The sequence below is a fragment of the Schistocerca piceifrons genome, chromosome 5 (genome assembly GCF_021461385.2).
Source record: "Schistocerca piceifrons isolate TAMUIC-IGC-003096 chromosome 5, iqSchPice1.1, whole genome shotgun sequence".
NCBI classification, from domain to species: domain Eukaryota; kingdom Metazoa; phylum Arthropoda; class Insecta; order Orthoptera; family Acrididae; genus Schistocerca; species Schistocerca piceifrons.
In genome coordinates, this window is record NC_060142.1 from 158,359,978 (window position 1) to 158,380,420 (window position 20,443).

Consider the following 20,443-nt stretch of genomic DNA (forward strand, 5'->3'; position numbering starts at 1 on the left):
TGTAGGCTCTTAGGCTCTTTCTGCACCCATCTCTCTACCCTATGGCTCCTACTCGTGTGACCACACCACTGCAAGACTTGCCCTATGCTTCCTCCTACCACCACCTGTTTCAGCCCTGTAACTTGCAAAACATACTGCCAAGAGGGAGAGCCACCTGTGAAATGACACGCCATATACCAGCTGTTATGTAAACGTTGTTTGGCCTTTTACTTCGGCATGACTACCACCCAGTTATCAGTCGGTATGAATGGACTTTGGCAGAGGGTGTATATAGGCAACACACAATATGCGGTTGCAGAGCATGCTGTAAAACATAACAGTCATGACCTCGGTGCCTGTTTCACCACATGTGCCATCTGGATTCTTCCCCAGACACCAGTTTCCCAGAACTCCGCTGGTGGAAACTAGCACTACAACATGTCCTTGGTTCTCGCCACCCACCTGGCCTTAATTTATGTTAATTTCTTTCATCTCAGCATGCATTCTCAGTAACTACTCCTTTCTTCACTCCTGTTTAGTTTTGTACATCATTCATATTCTGACTGGTCTATTTTTAACCGCCCTCCCTCCTACCTCTGTTACATACAATGCACTTAGCTTTTCATTCTTATTAACTCATGCATGATGTTTTAGTAATAATATCTGTATTGCTTGTTACCATGTCTTTCACCTTTAAGCTCTCAGGTTTTCAGTCTTGTCTGATGCAGTCTCCAACATTCAGTCTTTCCTTCTCATCCCGTCCAGTAAGTCTCCACTGACCTTGGGTTCTGGGTGACTTTTCTGAACTGTACACCTTTCCATAAAACTGTCCAGTTCTTTCCCTTCACTCCTCTTCCTTCCCCTTCAACTCTTCTGCCAAAAGAAGGAGCCACTGTCTCAGAAAGCATGTAAATGTTAAATCTTTTTGTGTGTGTGTTTCCCTGCCGCTGCTTGGTGAGTAGATTTTTTTTATCTATCCATTTACATTATATTATCAGTAATTAATTTACCACATGATAAATGCACTTGACAAAATGATAAAGTTACGAAGAGATAGAATGCCTGTCCAAATATACCTTCACCAGTAATGGAATTTTGCCAGCTAATGGTAGATATGGGCCAACCATTCTGTCACTTTGCAGTTTTGCAGTATCTAATAACTATGTTGATAATAGTATGTATAACATGAGAAGGACAAAGAAACTGTGGGATATTGACTAAGGATTTGGAATGTCATTAAAAAGCATGTTCTAAAGAAGCCTGTATTTTATTTAGCTAAAATATTCTATTCAGTCGTCTGTACTGTCCATGTTGGCATTCCTCATCATTCAGCCATAGGATATTATCCAGTTACACGTAAATTAGAGTGAAATCTGTTTAGTAAAAATTTTTGCTTATTTATTATCCTTAAGAATAAATGCCATATAGTCTTTAATCCACTTACTAAAGATATCTCTGGCAGTTAAAGTAGTCTTGGTGCAGCTGCTTTACACATGTACCACAGCTAATCACACATCATGATTCTGTTCACATTTCTTTGGTAATACCTTAGTATTGCTCCACTTTTAGGCAAGTATGGTTTTAATCTGTGTTGTGGCATCTTTTGTCTGAAAGGCTTGTGTGTGTGTGTGTGTGTGTGTGTGTGTGTGTGTGCGAGCGCGCGTGCTTGCGCGCGTGTGCGCGCACGCGTTCTATGGATTCTGTTAGTGAGTTTCTTGGCATTTCTATTCTAATTAGACACTGGTGGTGCAGGGAAGAAATACACAGTTTGGGAAAGGAGCTACACTGGAAAAATCATCTAAACAGACTAACATTTCCTCAGAAAGTGTGAAAGGAACATAAATCTTTTGATGTCAACCAATAAAAAAATTGACAGAGTAAAAAAAAAATTAATAAATCAGTTGTGAATAATACGATAAATGGGAAAGAGACTTTAACTTCCAGCAACTGGAAGTTCTGTTCTTGTCAATGGAGAGACAGTACTGTATGTTAGAGTTTATGAAAATCTTGTCAAGCAACCTATACAGTATATACATATTGTGGTAGGGAAGAGTACCAGGCCCTGAGAAAACTTATTCTTTCATGGTTGGGAAGTGATTTCTTTGCAGACAGTGCTACAAGCCTATCATTGGTTTTAGAAATATTTTATTCTGATGAGAAAGGCATTAGCGGACCATGATGACATCATTGCTTTGTGACGTAATTTCCTCTGTGAGGTGCTAGCAGCGATTCCAGAAGTAATATGACTTCATTAAACATTTGTGTTATTACTTCATAAATTGCCCCATCATGTGAAAAGCTGATATAGAAGTTTATAAACAGGTGCATTTGGTACTTGGTGGCCGATAGTGATAGCCGACACTAACATTGAAAGCTACCTGATATCTTCTCTCACAGAATGATGTTCAGTACCATCTATCATACCCACTAATGTCAAACTTCAGGATCATCTTTATACTATAAAATTAAGAGGAGGGGACACTGTGCGCTAACTGCCATCAGAAATGGAGGAATGAGGCCCACGTTAAAGAGATAAAAGATAGAGATTGGATAGACGATATTGTGCAAAGAGGAAAAAAGGGAGGAAAGAAGAAAAGAAAATGAGGAGACCACTTGTTGAGCAGTGATTGTGGAGCGTGGTGACAGACTGGGAGATGCAGGGGTTTAAAATGATGAGCAAGGATTAACATCGTAAAGGGATGTACTGAAAATTGTCTGCTTAACACAGTTGTAAGGGAAACATTTTGGATCTGCTGGTAACAAGCAGATACAAACTGTTCAACTGTTTGAAAATAGAGATAGAAGTCAGTGACTAAAAGGCTTCTTTTTATAGGACCAGTGATCACCAGTCTTGAAAGAAAAGTTAAGCAAGGGAAGAAAATATTTCTGTTTAAAAAATGTAACGGGAAAATGATTTCAAACTGCTTGAGAAGCCGTTTAAAAAATATATGTGTACATAAGCTGTGGGAAGAGGAAGTAGAGAATCTATGAGACAGTGAGGTAATTTTATAGACACAGTGCTAGATAAGTTTCCACTTTTGGAGGAGCTAGTAAGAGAGGTGAATTGTGTACTGTCAGTCAATAACATGATTGAAAAGATACTACAAAAGTAGAAGTTTATCATGGAAGATTCAAATGAAGCTTGCAACGCTCCCAGTCGCCTTCCTGACTTGCATCTTGTGGCCTCTTAACTGTGTCTACTGTCACTGTTGTTACAGAAGTTTGTGACCAAGCTAATCATTGAGAACTGAAGCTTAATGATCTGGTAGTTGGCTGTTATAGGTTGCTACTTGAATGGCAAACAATGTAAATTTATTAAATAACAAACTTCAATAAAAACAATTTGAAAAGAATAGATTGTTCCTCACCACATTGAGGAGGCATTTGTTTACAGACAGACACAATTAAAATACATGTGCCTCCCCCCCCCTCCCCATTCCACAGAAAAAAATGAGACTCACAGCAGATGTCATAGAGCTGTCAACATGTCAGAGTAAATAGGAAAAGAAATACGTAGCGTTTCGCGTAAGGTGGAGTTTAAAAACTCTGAATTTAATTTGCAAATGTGGAAGAAATGTCAACAGGAACTTCCAACACAAGAAAGATAATAAATAAATGTCATAGTGAACATGGGATGCTTACAAGGTGAATTTTTGGGGATAAACAAAAACTGAACAAAGTTTAAAAAAATGTATGAACAGTTCAGTGAGAATGATTCAATGAATTCAAAATTAAGGTCTTACATACTTTGTTGGTTAGAACACGACTTTGTCAGTGTATCTTTCCAGACACTTATCGGTGTCACCAAAAGCCCAACAACAGGTGTGTAATAAACTGCTAATTGACTGCTGCTGAATGAGCAGATCAGTTTTGGGTAAATTTTTTGCAGCATAAGGACAGTTTGGGTTTGTAAATCATTCTGTCACTAATATGTTAAATAGCTCATTTGCAATTCAAGCAGTCTTTCATTTTTTTTACCAGGCTTTATACATCTTGCATGATGACCATGGTGCAAAAATTAAGGACATTTACACTTTTACAGATGGGTACCTACAATCATTCTTACAACATATTATTATACAAAAATGTGATGGGAAGGTGGGGAAAATGATTCTACAGCATTGAATACCTTTTACCTCAAACCTCACAGATGCTTGAAGGTTACAAATGTGCACATGGATGAAGATTGTTTATGGTGTGTGTGCGCGCGCGTGTGTGTGTGTGTGTGTGTGTGTGTGTGTGTGTGAGTGAGTGAGAGAGAGGGGGGGGGGAGGTAGGAAATAATATATCTACATACCCCTACCTGCAGAGTTTCCCTGTTAAATGAGGGGAGTTCCAAATTACAGTTATAGGGCTTGATTATCATGGTCTCTCCTGTCTTATTGTGCAGCATATCTATCAAATGCTGGTGAAAGTTCACAGTGTGGCCTACTTGCTTGAGCAAGCCAGTTAGCCATTAGAATCTGTTATATCAAATTTTTGTATTTCACCTCAAAGTAATATCTGGTAGTATGTGTCTTGATCCATTTCATTAAACTTTCCATTGCAAAATATTTCTGAGCACGTTGTGTGCCCATTAAACTGAACAATCCTCGTATGAATGTCTTTTGCTTACTACTTTAAATTTAAAATAAAGTCAGTACTGCACTGTGTGAGGTGAGACTATGTTAGGCATTCCACTGTACCAGTAAATTTCCATTTATTCTGTTTTTGATAATTCTATTCTGAAAAGGCATTATTTTTGTTGGGCAGTTCACATGAACTAGGTGGATGGACAAGAGTAGCGTAAAGAACATCAAACAAAATAAATCTTTATGTGTCATATTTCTTTACTCTGTTCTGCATGACAAAGAAACTTCTGGTAATTGCCATTATTGGGCAGTATATATGGGCTGGATTACATTATTTTAAGAGTAACATGAGGATTACACAGGTAGTGTTAACTTTAAAATGAGATAAATGTCATTTTTAGAATGTTTAATTAAACTGCTGTAACAAGTTTTGCAACATTGCTACCGAAAAATCTAATAAGATTTTTATTCTTTTATGAACAGGTCTCCCTGGAGGTGTAGACCAAGGAATGTTGATTGAGGCACTGAGTAGGTTTGGAAAGGTGCGAACTTGTTCTATTTTCCAGAGATCAAATAATGCAGTTGCTGAGTTTGAGCAAAGGTTGGTGAACCATTAGTATACTTTTACTTTATTTATATAGAGCATGTTGTGACGTATGTCATCACAATCTGTGAAACATCCTTTTTTGTGCTGAATTTGGGACTGGTTTGTACTTCATATTATTGACAAATGTAATGAAAGTGAGATGCTGGTATATATTGTTATGATGACAATAAACACAAAATCCTTACTGCTGTATGTAAGTGTACATATAATTTCAAAAAGTTTCTGAGTTGTAAGATGAAATAGCAACCGGCGATAACAGTGGTGATCCTTTTTGCTAGTGAATGCAATATACAAGTTTTTTGTATTTCATTTTTAAAAAATTTTACAAATGTTTGTGACTTTCGACTAAATTATATTATTAAAAAATTGTACGAGATCACTACTGTATTTCGCTAAGGCAGTTTGCCTAGCTTGTATACAAGGTTTTTGTGCTGAGTTAATGGATTTATTCACCATATATCGCAATATAGGCTGGCAATGGCAAGGAAAGCGTTTCTGAAGAAGAGAAATTTGTTAACATCCAGTATAGATTTAAGTGTCAGGAAGTCATTTCTGAAAGTATTCGTATGGAGTGTAGCCATGTATGGAAGTGAAACATGGACGATAAATAGTTTGGACAAGAAGAGAATAGAAGCTTTCGAAATGTGGTGCTACAGAAGAATGCTGAAGATTAGATGGGTAGATCACATAACTAATGAGGAAGTATTGAATAGGATTGGGGAGAAGAGAAGTTTGTGGCACAACTTGACCAGAAGAAGGGATCGGTTGGTAGGACATGTTCTGAGGCATCAAGGGATCACCAATTTAGTATTGGAGGGCAGCGTGGAGGGTAAAAATCGTAGAGGGAGACCAAGAGATGAATACACTAAGCAGATTCAGAAGGATGTAGGTTGCAGTAGGTACTGGGAGATGAAAAAGCTTGCACAGGATAGAGTAGCATGGAGAGCTGCATCAAACCAGTCTCAGAACTGAAGACCACAACAACAACAACATATCGCAATAATACTTAGTGTAATCACACAGCATCCACCTTCTAAACCAGGGTTAGACAAACTCTCCTATTTGTGAGTCAGTTTCCACGCTCCTGTCTGTGAGGTGAACTGAACAGTGGAAATACAACTTAGGCAGCTTGGACATTCATTTTTATCCTAAGAAAAACAAAATTCCCTCAAGCATTTGATTTGCAGGAAGTCAAGTAGTTTTTAAAGGGGGTGACGGGGGGGGGGGGGGGGGGGGACATGTACCACCTCCAAAACTATACACAATGACAGTAACCTATCAAAATACTGTGTCAAGCAAATACAGAACAATTTGAATCAAAGCTGAGAGCAAATGGTTATGCAAATAATGGTGCTGATGTCAAGTTTAATGTGAAAAAGTGGAGCTGTTTGAATTCACTCATGAACTCTTAAAAATCTTATTGCATTCCGTTTGTGACATTTGAGGGAATTCTGGCTAAGTTATTATTGTCTAACTTCTTCGAGTTCATAACGGGGTTGGTACAGCAGCCAGTATGTGTGACATGAAGAAACAAGCAGCCTTGTTTCCCCGTATTTTTGCCAATGACATATTAATACCATATGATGAAGTTCCACCCAAAGAACCTCAAGGACTGGAAAATAATTCCGATGCAGTATCTCCAAGGATAAAAGGTAATCCCCGATTTTCTACGAGAGAAAGAAGAATTCCAAAAAGAAACAGTGATTTTTTATGGCCAGCACCCACCCGACCTCGCCAACGACATCTAGTGAACAAATCTCCAGCTGCGACATAGGTCTTAATGTATCCAACACAGTTTTGAGTGCAACGGGGACTAACGGTGTTAATGGACAAGCAGACCAGCAGAAGGACAGTAGAGGTAGCTATAAGAATCTTATTATTCTTCATCAAAATATCAGAAGTCTCAAAAGTAAATTAGAGTTTTTATCTGTAAATTTAGGGGACATGGACACTGTTGACCGTCCTCATGTTTTATGCCTTACTGAGCATCATGTAACAGTTGGAATTGATGGGCTGCAGCTTGATGGGTATGATCTAGCTACTCATTACTGCAGAACAAGTAAGGAGAAAGGTGGTGCTGTAATTTATATAGACAGTAAAATCATTTATAAATCTTTAGATCTAAGTAAGTATTGTGTAGATCAACATTTTGAAGTTTGCGGGACTGAAATTTCTGCAAAGGACATGTTACTTACTGTGCTTGCAATTTACAGAGCTCCAGCAGGGAAGTTTTGCATCTTTATGAATAAGTTAGAATCTCTTTTGACCAAATTGTTCTCTAAAACTAGAAATTTAATAATTGTAGGTGACTTTAATGTCAACTTCTTAACTGATAACAACCTCAAAACTGACCTGGACCACTTAATGAATTCTTACAACTTGGCTGCGATGGTTACCTGGCCCACTAGAGTTACAGAAAATTGCAAGAGCCTTCTAGATAATATTTTCATTGACAAGAATAGAGTCAACAGTGCTAGTGTGAGTAAAGTAATTTATGGCCTGTCTGACCATGATGGACAACTTCTGAAAGTAAATAACATCAGTTTGTGCAATAAAATCTCCCACACCTATAGGTCCTATAGATGTATAAACACTGAAACTGTGTCTGCCTTTAACGACTATTTGTCACAGATAGATTGGGAGCCAGTGTACAGCACATCAGATGTTAATGATAAATTTAACCTTTTTTTAAATGAATTTATATCTGTATTTGAAATGGCTTTCCCAAAAAAAACTGTCAGAAAGAACAATGAGGTTTCTTCCAGTAAACCATGGATTACTGGAGGTATAAAAATTTCTTGCAGGACTAAGAGGGAGTTACATGCCTCACTAAGAGTATCAAATGATCCCCTTGAAAGGTCTCATTTTAAGTTATATTGTAAAATTTTAAAAAGGGTGATAAACAAATCCAAGAGCCTGTATATTAAGTCTGAAATTGATAAATCTGAGAACAAAATAAAAGCAGTTTGGAATGTTATAAAGAGAGAGTGTGGCAAGAGTAACAAGAATGTTAATACCACAGAGATAAGCTATAAGGATGAGGTTATTCATAATCCTGTAACAGTTTCCAACATATTCAACAATCACTTCATAACTGCAGCAGAACAAGTAGGTTGTAACGGTTCCTTAAATGCTGCTACGCATTTATTACACAGAGCTAACCCTAACACGTATGACCCAATTTGTATTGCCCCAGTTACTATTACTGAAGTTAAAAATACCATCAAGGCCTTAAAAAATAAAAATTCCACTGGTATTGACAACATTTCACCAAAAATACTGAAGCATTGTAGTGACCACATATGTCAAGTCCTGTGTCACATTTTTAATGAGTCTATCCAGCAAGGTGTTGTCCCAGAGAGATTAAAGCTTGCCGTTGTGAAACCACTTTTCAAGAAGGGTGACAAAACTAATTTATCTAACTACCGTCCAATATCACTACTAAGTAGTTTCTCAAAAGTATTAGAGAAACTAATGTATACAAGAATTGTAGAACATCTTAACAGCCACAACATACTCAACAGAAACCAGTTTGGTTTCCAAAAAGGTAGATCAACTGAGCAGGCTATTTTTTCTCTCACAAATGAAATTTTAGAGTCAATAAATAATAAAATGTCACCTATTGGAATTTTTTGTGACTTGTCTAAGGCCTTTGACTGTGTGGACCACAACATTCTCTTACATAAGGCTAATTTTTATGGCTTGCGAGGTAGCATTGGTAGATGGATAGAATCATATCTGCAAAACAGAAAACAGAAGGTGATAATTAATGGTGCCAATGATAGTCCCATTTCTTCTGATTGGGGCACATTAAAGTGTGGTGTGCCTCAGGGGTCCATCCTAGGACCTTTGCTTTTCCTTATCTTCATCAATGATCTCCCACTTTGCACAGACACCAAGTGTAAATTTACTCTTTTTGCCGATGACACCACTATTCTGCTTGAAAGTCGAACTAACAGTGACCTAGAAAATAAATGTAATGCTGTACTCGTTGACATCCTACACTGGTTTAAGTGCAACGGACTAACTCTAAACATTCAGAAAACTCAGTATATGCAATTTCACACATCTCAACAAGAAAATGAAGTATGCCACTTAAACTGTGGTAACCAAAATATACTACACTGTGAATCATCTAAGTTCTTGGGCATTCTAATTGATGGCAAGCTGAACTGGTCTGAGCATATCTTAGACCTACATAGAAGGCTCAGTGTGGCAACTTATGCTCTGCGTGTAATCACCCCCATTGGTGATGAGGACGCTACTAAAGCTGCCTACTTTGGTTATTTTCATTCTATCATGTCGTATGGCATAATATTTTGGGGCAACAAGCCTTTAGCCAAAAAAATATTTACTGCACAGAAGAGAGCTGTTAGAATCATGAGTGGTGTTCATCCAAGATATTCTTGCAGAAGTCTGTTTCATAAGTTACAAATATTAACACTTACCTCTCAATTCATATTTTCTTTGATGATTTTTGTTTCTAACAACCTATCTCTTTTTAAAACTAATAGTGAATGTCATGATCATAATACTAGGTCTAAAAATGATCTACACAGGGATCTGAAACATTTAAGTCTTGTTCAGAAAGGTGTTCATTATTCAGCCACAAAAATTTTCAACTCCCTTCCATCAGGTATTAAAGATCACATTAATGTCTTACCTACTTTTAAATGTAAATTGAGAGAATACCTAATGGTAAATTCCTTCTATTCTCTTGATGAGTATCTACAGTTAAAGCAATGATTTTTTATACTGATAAAAATTTGTTTGCTATAGATCACATTAACTGTTTAATTTGGAAAATGTACTATATTTCCTTTTTAGGTATTGTTTTATATTACTTGAGCTATACCTTTGATTTGATTTTAACCTACAAACTTATTCATAATCTTATGGTACATTTTTGTCATTTTATATATGTGTATTATTTGTTTAATTTGGAAAATGTACTATATTTCCTTTTTAGGTATTGTTTTATATTACTTGAGCTATACCTTTGATTTGATTTTAACCTACAAACTTATTCATAATCTTATGGTACATTTTTGTCATTTTATATATGTGTATTATATCTGTTGTATGTAATCATGACTCATTCCACATCCTTGTGATTTATCACAATACGGATTAATGGAATACGAAATAAATAAATAAAACGTGCTGTAGTGTACGGTTAAAAATTTTGTTTTGTGCACATTGCCATCATTCTTTTGGAAAAGTTAATTAAGTTTGGAAACATTTCCTTTGCTGTTTGAAGATGCAGTGACAATTTTGAAATCAAAAGAATCCGTCAACACACTACTGCATTGTAGATCAAAAAATTGTAGTTGCAAACTGTCCAGCTCACACTTCATGTTTATATGAAATGGATGTGACAATCTCTTGAGCTTTCTTTCCAATTTTGTGTATATCTGAAATGTTGCATAAACTTGCCTTTCAGATCGATTAACTTTTTGCTTTACTTTACTTCTCCATGGGGCACCAACTGCCTTACAGTATAAAGCAGGAAAATGCTGAAATTTTCATCCTTCATTTGTTTTGGAAGAAATAATAAACCCTTTCAGATAATTCAAAGTGAAATATAATGCATAGATAAGAATATTTTTGCATAGTAAAAGTTCAGTTTATTCTAAAAGTCTTTCATGTTGACAAGGAAAGCAAATTGGAGATCACAGTATTTTGGGATAGTATTTATCTTTTCTTTCATTCCCAGAAATTGTACTACTTCCGTTTCCACACTTGCGTAACAGCTTTTCCCAAGCTGATTCACTGAACATTTATGTGCAATAGTACATTGTTTGTTTGCCTTGAATGTCCTCCAAAACTGAAGTAACCTGCCATACTTCCTGGAGTATAATTCACTGAATAAATATGACTTCGGGAACCAGACGTGTTTCATGAATAGTTAGCAGAATTCTGTTTAGAAGGCCAACATTCTTGCCAGTTAAATGTTCAGATCCGTCAATAGTAATGTTTTCAATTCTGTCCACGGAAGACTGCACATTTTGATGTAGCCTTTACTTTCACAAGCAAATCTTCTTCTATTGTGGCATGTTTCACTGACTTCACTGAAAATGGGTCATGGTCTACCAAAGTTGTCATTAATATCACATATAAACTTTTTCCAAGGCATCGTTTACACCATTGAGTGTAGAAATTATTTATTTTTACGCAGTTGCATTGAAAATCCTCCAACATGTACGCATGTCACTGTCGTGTCTGAGCCATATAACAATTTTAGCATCCATAACACAAATCCCAGTAGACCACTGTTCTTGTTCACCATTTACATACAAGTGCCGATTTTTATCACTGGATTGATTTTGGTGTTTCATAAAAATATTTTATTGCTTCAACATTGTAAGGAAAATATAGATTGCTACTTACCATGAATGGGACACACCCGGTTGCAGAAAGGCACAATTAAATAAAAGACACTTATGTGTTAGCTCTTGGCCACAGCCGCACGCACACACATACATACATTCATTCACACAAGCAAGCATACCTCTGCACATATGACATCTCTGGCAGCTCGGTCTAGAATGCATTCTGGTTCGAGCCACCCGAGGTGACGGTCATGTGTGCTTGATGTATGCTTCCTTGTGTAAATGAATGTGTGCGCTTCTCTTCCTTTTTCAGACAAAGGCTTTGGCTGAAAGCTAATGTGTGTCTTTTAATTATGCTGTCTGCAACTTAACGTGTTATCTCTATGGTAGGTAGCAATCTGTCTTTTCTTTACATTCTTGATATTCCAGCCCGGAGTTTCCAGTGTTTTATTGTGTTGCTTCTTCAATTGAACCACCATCTGGCATGAAATAAAAAATAGCAAAACGAAAACTGAAATGAAATATTCTATTCTGTCTTCAGATGTTCCTTCACAAGGGAAAATCAAGGAATTTTGCCATAATTCAATATCTCTGTTGCTACGAAGATGAGTGATGTAGGAAAAGACTACAATAATATAGTAGGCGTAAAAATATCTCTGATAGTTGCAGTGGATTGGGCATGGCAACTTCATGTGCCTACCTCAACCAATCAGGTATAACGATTTTGGAAATGTTTCTGTAGCAGTGGAAGTCAAGCTTATTTACAGAACTACCATGTTGTATCACTCACATATGTTTATACCAGCGTCACAGAACGTATTCTGTGTTCAAACATAAAGAGTTACTTATTAGAAAATAATCTTCATGCAGATGGATCAAAAATTTTCTGGCCACCAGGATGCAGACACTGAATATGTGTATACAATGAAAGCCCACTTTTACACTTTTCAAGGGTCTTCAAAAAAATGGTGTAAAATGTGGGAAATAACGTTTCAAACTGTAAAAGTTATGTATAGGATACCCTCTTGCACTTTATGTATGATATGTGTACATAACAAACATCAAAGGACTTCTCAGGGACTTGTTTATTATCTAATGAAGGTTTATTATCTAATAAAAACTGCTGATGTAACTGGAACTGATAACTGTCTGGGAAGTAGGAATGTTTGACTCAATTTCATAAGTCATAATCAATGTTTTTGAAAGCCTGCAGCTGTCATACATTATTTAAACAATGACATACTGCACTACTTACGTATTTTTTCCTGCTTAGCATGATGCGATTCGAAAAATTTTTCTCATTGTCAAGCGCAAATATGTAAATAAGTATTTTGTGTGGTGATGGTGTTTGAATATGTGTTATTCTGCACTTCTTGCACTGTAGTCATCTGTTTTAGGTTATATGGTACTGTGGCTCATCAGTTATGTAGAAAACCGCACACACACACACACACACACACACACACACACACACACACATTGTTTGTTTGTATAACATTACAAAAAACATATGTAACTACTGCACTTGACAACGAGAATAAATTCTTGAAACATGTTTTGCTCATCATGAATAAAATACATAACCAGTGCTGTATTTAAACTAAAAACATTTGAGCAACACAAAGTGAATGACGGTGTTAACTAGTGCTCCAAGTGGCCATACACCAGAACATGCTAATTATTGTTCAGTGAATGTGTTACAATGATCACAACAATCATGAAATTGTGTTTGTACAGCAGAGACAGTTTGGAGATGGTTGTGATTGGTCTTGATATCTTCATTCGAACGAACCTATTTACTCCCATTAGCCACCACGTGGAGTAGAGCTTGGCAGTGGCAAGAGATGTGGCACGAGTTGTTCCAACTTTTATATGGTTCAAATCTGCTGAGTAGAGTGCCCCGGTGTCAAGAAACTTAACCACATAATATTTGTAAACAATACTGGATGGCAAGCATCATGTTTTCTCCACAAATATTTTTTTGTAATGCGTGAATCATGGGAAAATTATAAATGTGTTGAAGCAATATCAGGTGCAAATTAACATTGTGGACATAGGAAATTTGATGGGACTGATAAAAAATGTCGTAAATGGCGGGAAAACATCAATTTTGGGAGCGTAAAAGTAGGGTTATACTGTAGTATCTGGTGAGACTAATAGGACTCCATTGTTCTTGTTACATATTAAATGACTGAATGGGTAGTATTATTGACAATTTCAGGCTTTTTGCATGATTCAGTTATATTTGACGGAGTTCTGCTTGTTTAAAATTGCAGTAATATTGAGATAAATCCAACAAAATATGAGCCTTGTGCCAACACTGGCAACTAGTTGTGCTACAGGGTCAATGAGTTGCACCTAGAGTCTAGTCATGTCATATAAATATTTTGGGAGAACAATGTGTAAAGATATGAAGTGGTACGACCACATAGGTTGAGTTATAGGTCAAACTGAAACAAATGGCAGGTTACTGCTCAGTGGTAAGATTCTGAGAAACTGCAATGTGTCTAATAAAAGGGAATGCATACAAAACATTATAGCCGATTTTTCAATACTGCTCAAGTGCATGGAACCTATATCAGGTCAAGCTAATGGGATATCGAGGATGTACAAGTAGTGTTGTTTGCAGGGTCACAGGCTTGTTTGAGAAGAGAGAGAGAGAGAGAGAGAGAGAGAGAGAGAGAGAGAGAGAGAGAGAGAGAGAGAAGCAGAAATTTTGCAGATATTAATTGGCAGACATCTCGTGAGAACCTACTTAGAAACTTTTATGAATTGTCTTCAGGGCAAACACACTGCAAATATTCTTCAGTTCCCTATGGCATAATCCGTATCGCTTCAGGCAGTGAGATTACCTTCATAGTCTCAGATGTTATTGAATTTATCAAGTTAAAATTCAGGAGTAAGTAAGAAACACTTTTTTTTTTCTTTTCTCCAGAAAAATTCCTGCCCTGAGATGCAGGCCTCCAAAGGTGACACTGTGAAAGCCATTTTGAAGATGTGAATTTTGGAAAAAAAGTTTTAAATGCTGTATTACTGTAACAGTACTATACATTTTTTTAGAGTTTTTTTTTTATTTGAAAGATAATGGCTTTATGATTACAATGGTATCCTCCATTTGAATATAGCAAAAAAAAATTTTTTTTCAAAAATGCCAATCCAGAAAAGTTAAACCTTTTTTCTGTTTGTTAGTACCATGTAGTACTATATTCTCTGTAAAGGAGAGCTTCCACTTTTTAAGTTGGAAGGTTTTATTAACAAAAAAAAATTAAATAAATAAATAACTTTTGAAGACTAATCTATGTCTTCACTGAAGTTGTTTCTTACTAATATTTTTGTTACAGTATTTATTTCTGTTGTCTTTGTTGCAGGTATTTCTTGTCACTTTCTTTGTTGCAGTCATTTCACTTTCATTGTTGCGGATATTTCTTACACTTTGTTGTAGTTTCTTGTCAGTTTCTTTCTTGTGGTTGTTCATTGCAGGTTTCTCTATTGTAGTTGCTCAGGGCTAATTTTTACTGAAGAAGCTTCCAAGAAATCTGAGACCATCCAGTGAGTTCTGTGTTTTCGTGAGGAATTTTCCAGTTGACACAGTTGCAGTGTGTTTTGTGTCAAGAACTGTTTGAAATGTCTTCTCACTGAGGCCACAGGAAAGTGAAGTGTGCTGATTATTTACATATCCATAAAAGAGTGATATTTAACCCTAGGACACCCATAATCTTTTTATGTCCCCTGCTTTTGCCCAAGTAACATTCATACTACATATTCCCTTTGAGTTATTGTTTGTCGGCTATTTTATGAAATGTTAGTGTCAATATATTTTATAGAAAATTCCTGCTTTGAAAGAAAAAATAAATAAACTTATTATGGCTCCAACAATCCCCCTCTTAGGCTTCCATGCTATAGAAAATTTCCCTTAGTAGAATTTCGTATTTCTCATCTCTACAACAATGCAAGTTAGTTTCTTGTTGGTTGGTATTCTTGATATTCACAACAATCGGTTTACTTTCAGAGGAAGTGATTGTTGATGTCAGTCAGCTGTTATTTATCTTGTAAACTTGCAGTGAGCTAGTGCAGTTCCCTACTGTTCACAATCAGACTTAGAAATGACTGAAAGAATATGTGACTCGTCTTTATCAGGAGTTCTGAATGAAATTTTAGATGAAGATTCTGACTCAGGGAGTGAAAGTGAATATGAGGATGGTGTTATGGAGTATGTTTCAGATCGGGAAAGTCATGTGGTTGTTAAAGAAGGTGAAGATAGCGCAGCTTCAGGCAGTGACCATCAGGATGTTATTGTGGCCAAGTCTGGAAGAAGGTACGTAACCACACAGCCTAGAATTCCTCGGAGGTCTTTTGCTAATACAGTAAAAGGGCAGGCAGGAGTATCTCCAGCTGGTGTTTTCCATTCACCTGGAGAAACCTTGAAGTTACTTCTTACGCCTGACATCATGGATGTTATAGCAAAACATTCAAATGAAGAGGCAGTTAGGCGAAATGTTACTTTGACTAATGAGAAAGAATTGTATGCCTTTATAGGAATCCTGATACTTATGGGGACAAATAAGGACAATTCTGTCAGTGTACACGATCTTTGGTCAGACCCAATGGGTCGGCCAGTTTACAAGGGTATTATGGCAAGAGAACGTGAGATGCTCAGCTTGTTTAGAGGGCGCTGCCCCTTCAAAGTATTTATGAAGGATAAACTGGGCAAGTATGGCACCCTTATACGCATGATGTCCGATGCAGTTGACAGATACGTCTTGAATATGGAACCCTACTCAGGTAATGTTCAGAATTTGTCGAAAGAAGAACGGGGTTCAGCAGCTGTCATCAAACGTCTGGTAGCACCTGTGAAAAATACTGGTCGAAATATTACTACAGACCGATACTACACATCAGTGGATTTGACAGAAGAGTTATACCAACACTACAAAGTTACTACAGTAGGAACTCTCCAGTCAAACAGGAAGCGTATTCCAGACATAATGAAGAACACGTCAAATTGAGAGCTATATTCATCAATGTTCTTGTTCACAGACCCATCAACAGGAAGGCCTCCAGTAACTTTGGTGTCCTACATAGCAAAAACGAAACAAAGTAAAAACTTACTGCTGTTGTCAACAATGCACCAAGATAAAGGCACTGTTGGAGGAGAGAAGAATAAAACCGAGATAAATGCATATTATAATTCCACTAAAGGTGGGATTGATACCATTGATCAAATGGCGCATATGTACACCTGCAAGAGGGGAACAATGAGATGGCCTCCATCTGTATTTTACTCTCTCATCGACATTTGTGCTATCAATGCAACCACCATATTCATCCAGCAATATCCAAGATGGAATGAAAAGAAACACAACAAACGGAAACTTTATCTTCTGCAAGCTGGGATAGAACTAGTGAAATTGCAGGTAGAAGAAAGAAGTGCTATTACAAGAGGGTTATCTAACCAAATTGTTCAATCAATGGAGACTATTCTACAAAAGAAAATCAAATAAGTGACAACAGAAGCACGTCAGCCTCCTGCAGGGAAAGGTCGGTGCCATATTTGTGTAAGAGAAGCTGAAACAAAGAAGCAGAAGTACAACAATCTAAGTAAACCAAAACAGTATTGTGGACAGTGTCATAAACATGTGTGTAACACACATTCAGAAAAAAATTGTGAAGTGGGTCTCTTGCCTTGAAGTTGAGGACTCAGAGTAGTCTATTGTATATGAACACATCTGTATTTTGTATTGTAATATGTCAATTTTTTTACTCACTCAATCCAATATTTATAACAATTAACAACATTTATAAACCAATGCCTTAGTTAAAATACATAAAACATTTTGAAAGTTGTAGTTTTTCGTCAGTAAATTTATTTAATACCTGTGGGCTCGCCGAACCCCCCCTCCCGCTTAGGCATCCAAGTTCAAAAAACTTTGTTCAGGTTGGGGATAAGTGTTCTCATTTGAAGACTCTGTTTCAAAGTGAAGGTGTTTCCAGGAACGACGTTTTGTGTTCTAAATGTTTTTACCGGGTGACAACAATGATAGTATCTGAACAAGGCGAAGCCTCCCATGGTGCAGATGATAAAGATTTTGCATCGATAGAGAAAGTATGAAGTACCTTGAATCATTCAACTACAGGGGTAGGTGTTAGTTCTGTTAAACTGTGGTCAGTGAAGTCGAGTCATAAGCTCTATGCATCAAGAAAGTGCAGAGAAATTACTAAAGCTATGGATGAATACCCTACAGCAAAAAGTAGAAATTCCATCTTCAGAAGAAAATGAACCAAAGCACTCTTACACCTCTTACCAGGAATTTTTCACAAATATCAATTCAGCTGCTGAATGTTGTGCATCCTACAGTGAAAAGGTGCAAGTTTTAAGTATTATTTCAGAGACATTTTCAAAGAAAACAATTTTGAACCACATTCCACTAGTATCAAAGTACATGGTAGACAAATCAAGAAAGACGAGGTCTGTAAAAGGAGTCTTTGGAAGACCAGATGCCTATTATGGTCATCCTGTAGAAGTAGCTCAAGTTCAAATAGTGCAGTCATTTTATCTGGAAGATAAATGGGGCTGTCCTCACCATAGTGCCGACAAATAAGACACTATAACTGTTAACAGTTGAAGGTCAAAAAGTTGTGAAAGTGAAGAGGTACATGACTCGCCGTATTAAAGAAACTTTTGCAATTTATAAAAGCAAGAAATGCAAGAGGATGTAGATGAAGATGAAATGGGAGATATGATACTGTGTGAAGAGTTTGATAGAGCACTGAAAGACCTGAGTCGAAACAAGGCCCCGGAAGTAGACAACATTCCATTAGAACTACTGACAGCCTTGGGAGAGCCAGTCCTGACAAAACTCTACCATCTGGTCAGCAAAATGTATGAGACAGGCGAAATACCCTCAGACTTCAAGAAGAATATAATAATTCCAATACCAAAGAAATCAGGCGTTGACAATTGTGAAAATTACCGAACTATCAGTTTAATAAGTCACGGCTGCAAAATACTAACGCGAATTCTTTACAGAAGAATGGAAAAACTGGTCGAAGCTGACCTTGGGGAAGATCAATTTGGATTCCGTAGAAATATGGGAACACGTGAGGCAATACTGACCCGACGACTTATTTTAGAAGCTAGATTAAGAAAAGGCAAACCTACGTTTCTAGCATTTGTAGACTTAGAGAAAGCTTTTGACAATGTTGACTGGAATACTCTCTTTCAAATTCTGAAGGTGGCAGGGGTAAAATACAGGGAGCGAAAGGCTATTTACAATTTGTACAGAAACCAGATGGCAGTTATAAGGGTCGAGGGACATGAAAGGGAAGCAGTGGTTGGGAAGGGAGTGAGACAGGGTTGTAGCCCCTCCCCAGTGTTGTTCAATCTGTATATTGAGCAAGCAGTAAAGGAAACAAAAGAAAAATTCGGAGTAGGTATTAAAATCCATGGAGAAGAAATAAAAAGTTTAAGGTTCGCTGATGACATTGTAATTCGGTCAGAGACAGCAAAGGACTTGGGAGAGCAGTTGAACAAAATGGACAGTGTCTTGAAAGGAGGATATAAGATGAACATCAACAAAAGCAAAACGAGGATAATGGAATGTAGTCGAATTAAGTCAGGTGATGCTGAGGGAATTATATTAGGAAATGAGATACTTAAAGTAGTAAAGAAGTTTTGCTATTTGGGAAGCAAAATAACTGATTATGGTCGAAGTAGAAAGGATATAAAATGTAGAGTGGCAATGGCAAGGAAAGCATTTCTGAAGAAGAGAAATTTGTTAACATCGAGTATAAATTTAAGTGTCAGGAAGTCATTTCTGAAAGTATTTGTATGGAGTGTAGCCATGTATGGAAGTGAAACATGGACAATAAATAGTTTAGACAAGAAGAGAATAGAGGCTTTCGAAATGTGGTGCTACAGAAGAATGCTGAAGATTAGATGGGTAGATCACATAACTAATGAGGAGGTACTGAATAGGGTTGGGGAGAAGAGGAGTTTGTGGCACAACTTGACTAGAAGACGGGATCGGTTGGTAGGACATGTTCTGAGGCATCAAGGGATCACCAATTTAGTATTGGAGGGCAGCATGGAGGGTAAAAATCGTAGAGGGAGACCGAGAGATGAATACACTAAGCAGATTCAGAAGGATGTAGGCTGCAGTACGTACTGGGAGATGAAGAAGCTTGCACAGGATAGAGTAGCATGGAGAGCTACATCAAACCAGTCTCAGGAACGAAGACCACAACAACAACAACAACAACAAGAGCAACTTTACAACTTCACGTATTATAAGATCAAAGGGGTAAAAGTTGTGAAAGTACATGACTGGCAGTATTAAAGAAACTTTTGCAATTTATTAGAGCAACTTTACAACTTCACGTATTGGAAGATCAAAATTTTATGCACTACGACCTAAGTGGGTAGTTCCACAGCCTCCTAGAGATGTCTGTTTATGTGTGTACTGCATGAAGTTTGAACTTAGTGTGGTAACTTTGAAGAAATTACTGGAATGCATGACATATGACACCTTGGTTGGGCGTGTGAAGTCATTAGTAGTCTGTGACATAAAACGGGAGACTTGTTTGTTTCAAGAATGTGGTGACTGCCCTGGAAAGGGAGGACTGTCTTTACAGACACTTGGCCTGGAAGACATAGCAGATAACTCTGTACAAATTACATATGCGACATGGGAGGACAATAAACTAATTAAGAAAACTGTTGCATTTGACAATTTGATTGATGAACTTGGTAAATCGTCAGTGAAAGTAGCATTTAAAGAAATTGCAACAACAACACATTACAGAAGTGAAAGGGTGTGTACAGGCTGAAGAACTGTGTTTAGTGCTACACTGTGATTTTGCTGAGAACTGGTCTGTAATTCTCACACAAGAAGTACAAGGGTATCATTGGAGTAATAACCAGGTTTCAATATTTACAGGAGTGGCATATTTTCAAA

General features: G+C 37.1%; 1 protein-coding gene across 4 annotated transcripts in view; it reads left to right on the plus strand.

The window, feature by feature from the left end:
* LOC124797977 (speckle targeted PIP5K1A-regulated poly(A) polymerase-like) overlaps positions 1 to 20,443 on the plus strand; it is a 254,563-nt gene that overhangs the window by 53,344 nt on the left and 180,776 nt on the right. For all 4 annotated transcript variants that reach the window (XM_047261151.1, XM_047261150.1, XM_047261152.1 and 1 more), the window contains one exon: positions 5,034 to 5,151. In XM_047261151.1, coding sequence (XP_047117107.1) covers positions 5,034 to 5,151 — 118 coding nt within the window. The remainder of the gene's footprint in view (positions 1 to 5,033; positions 5,152 to 20,443) is intronic.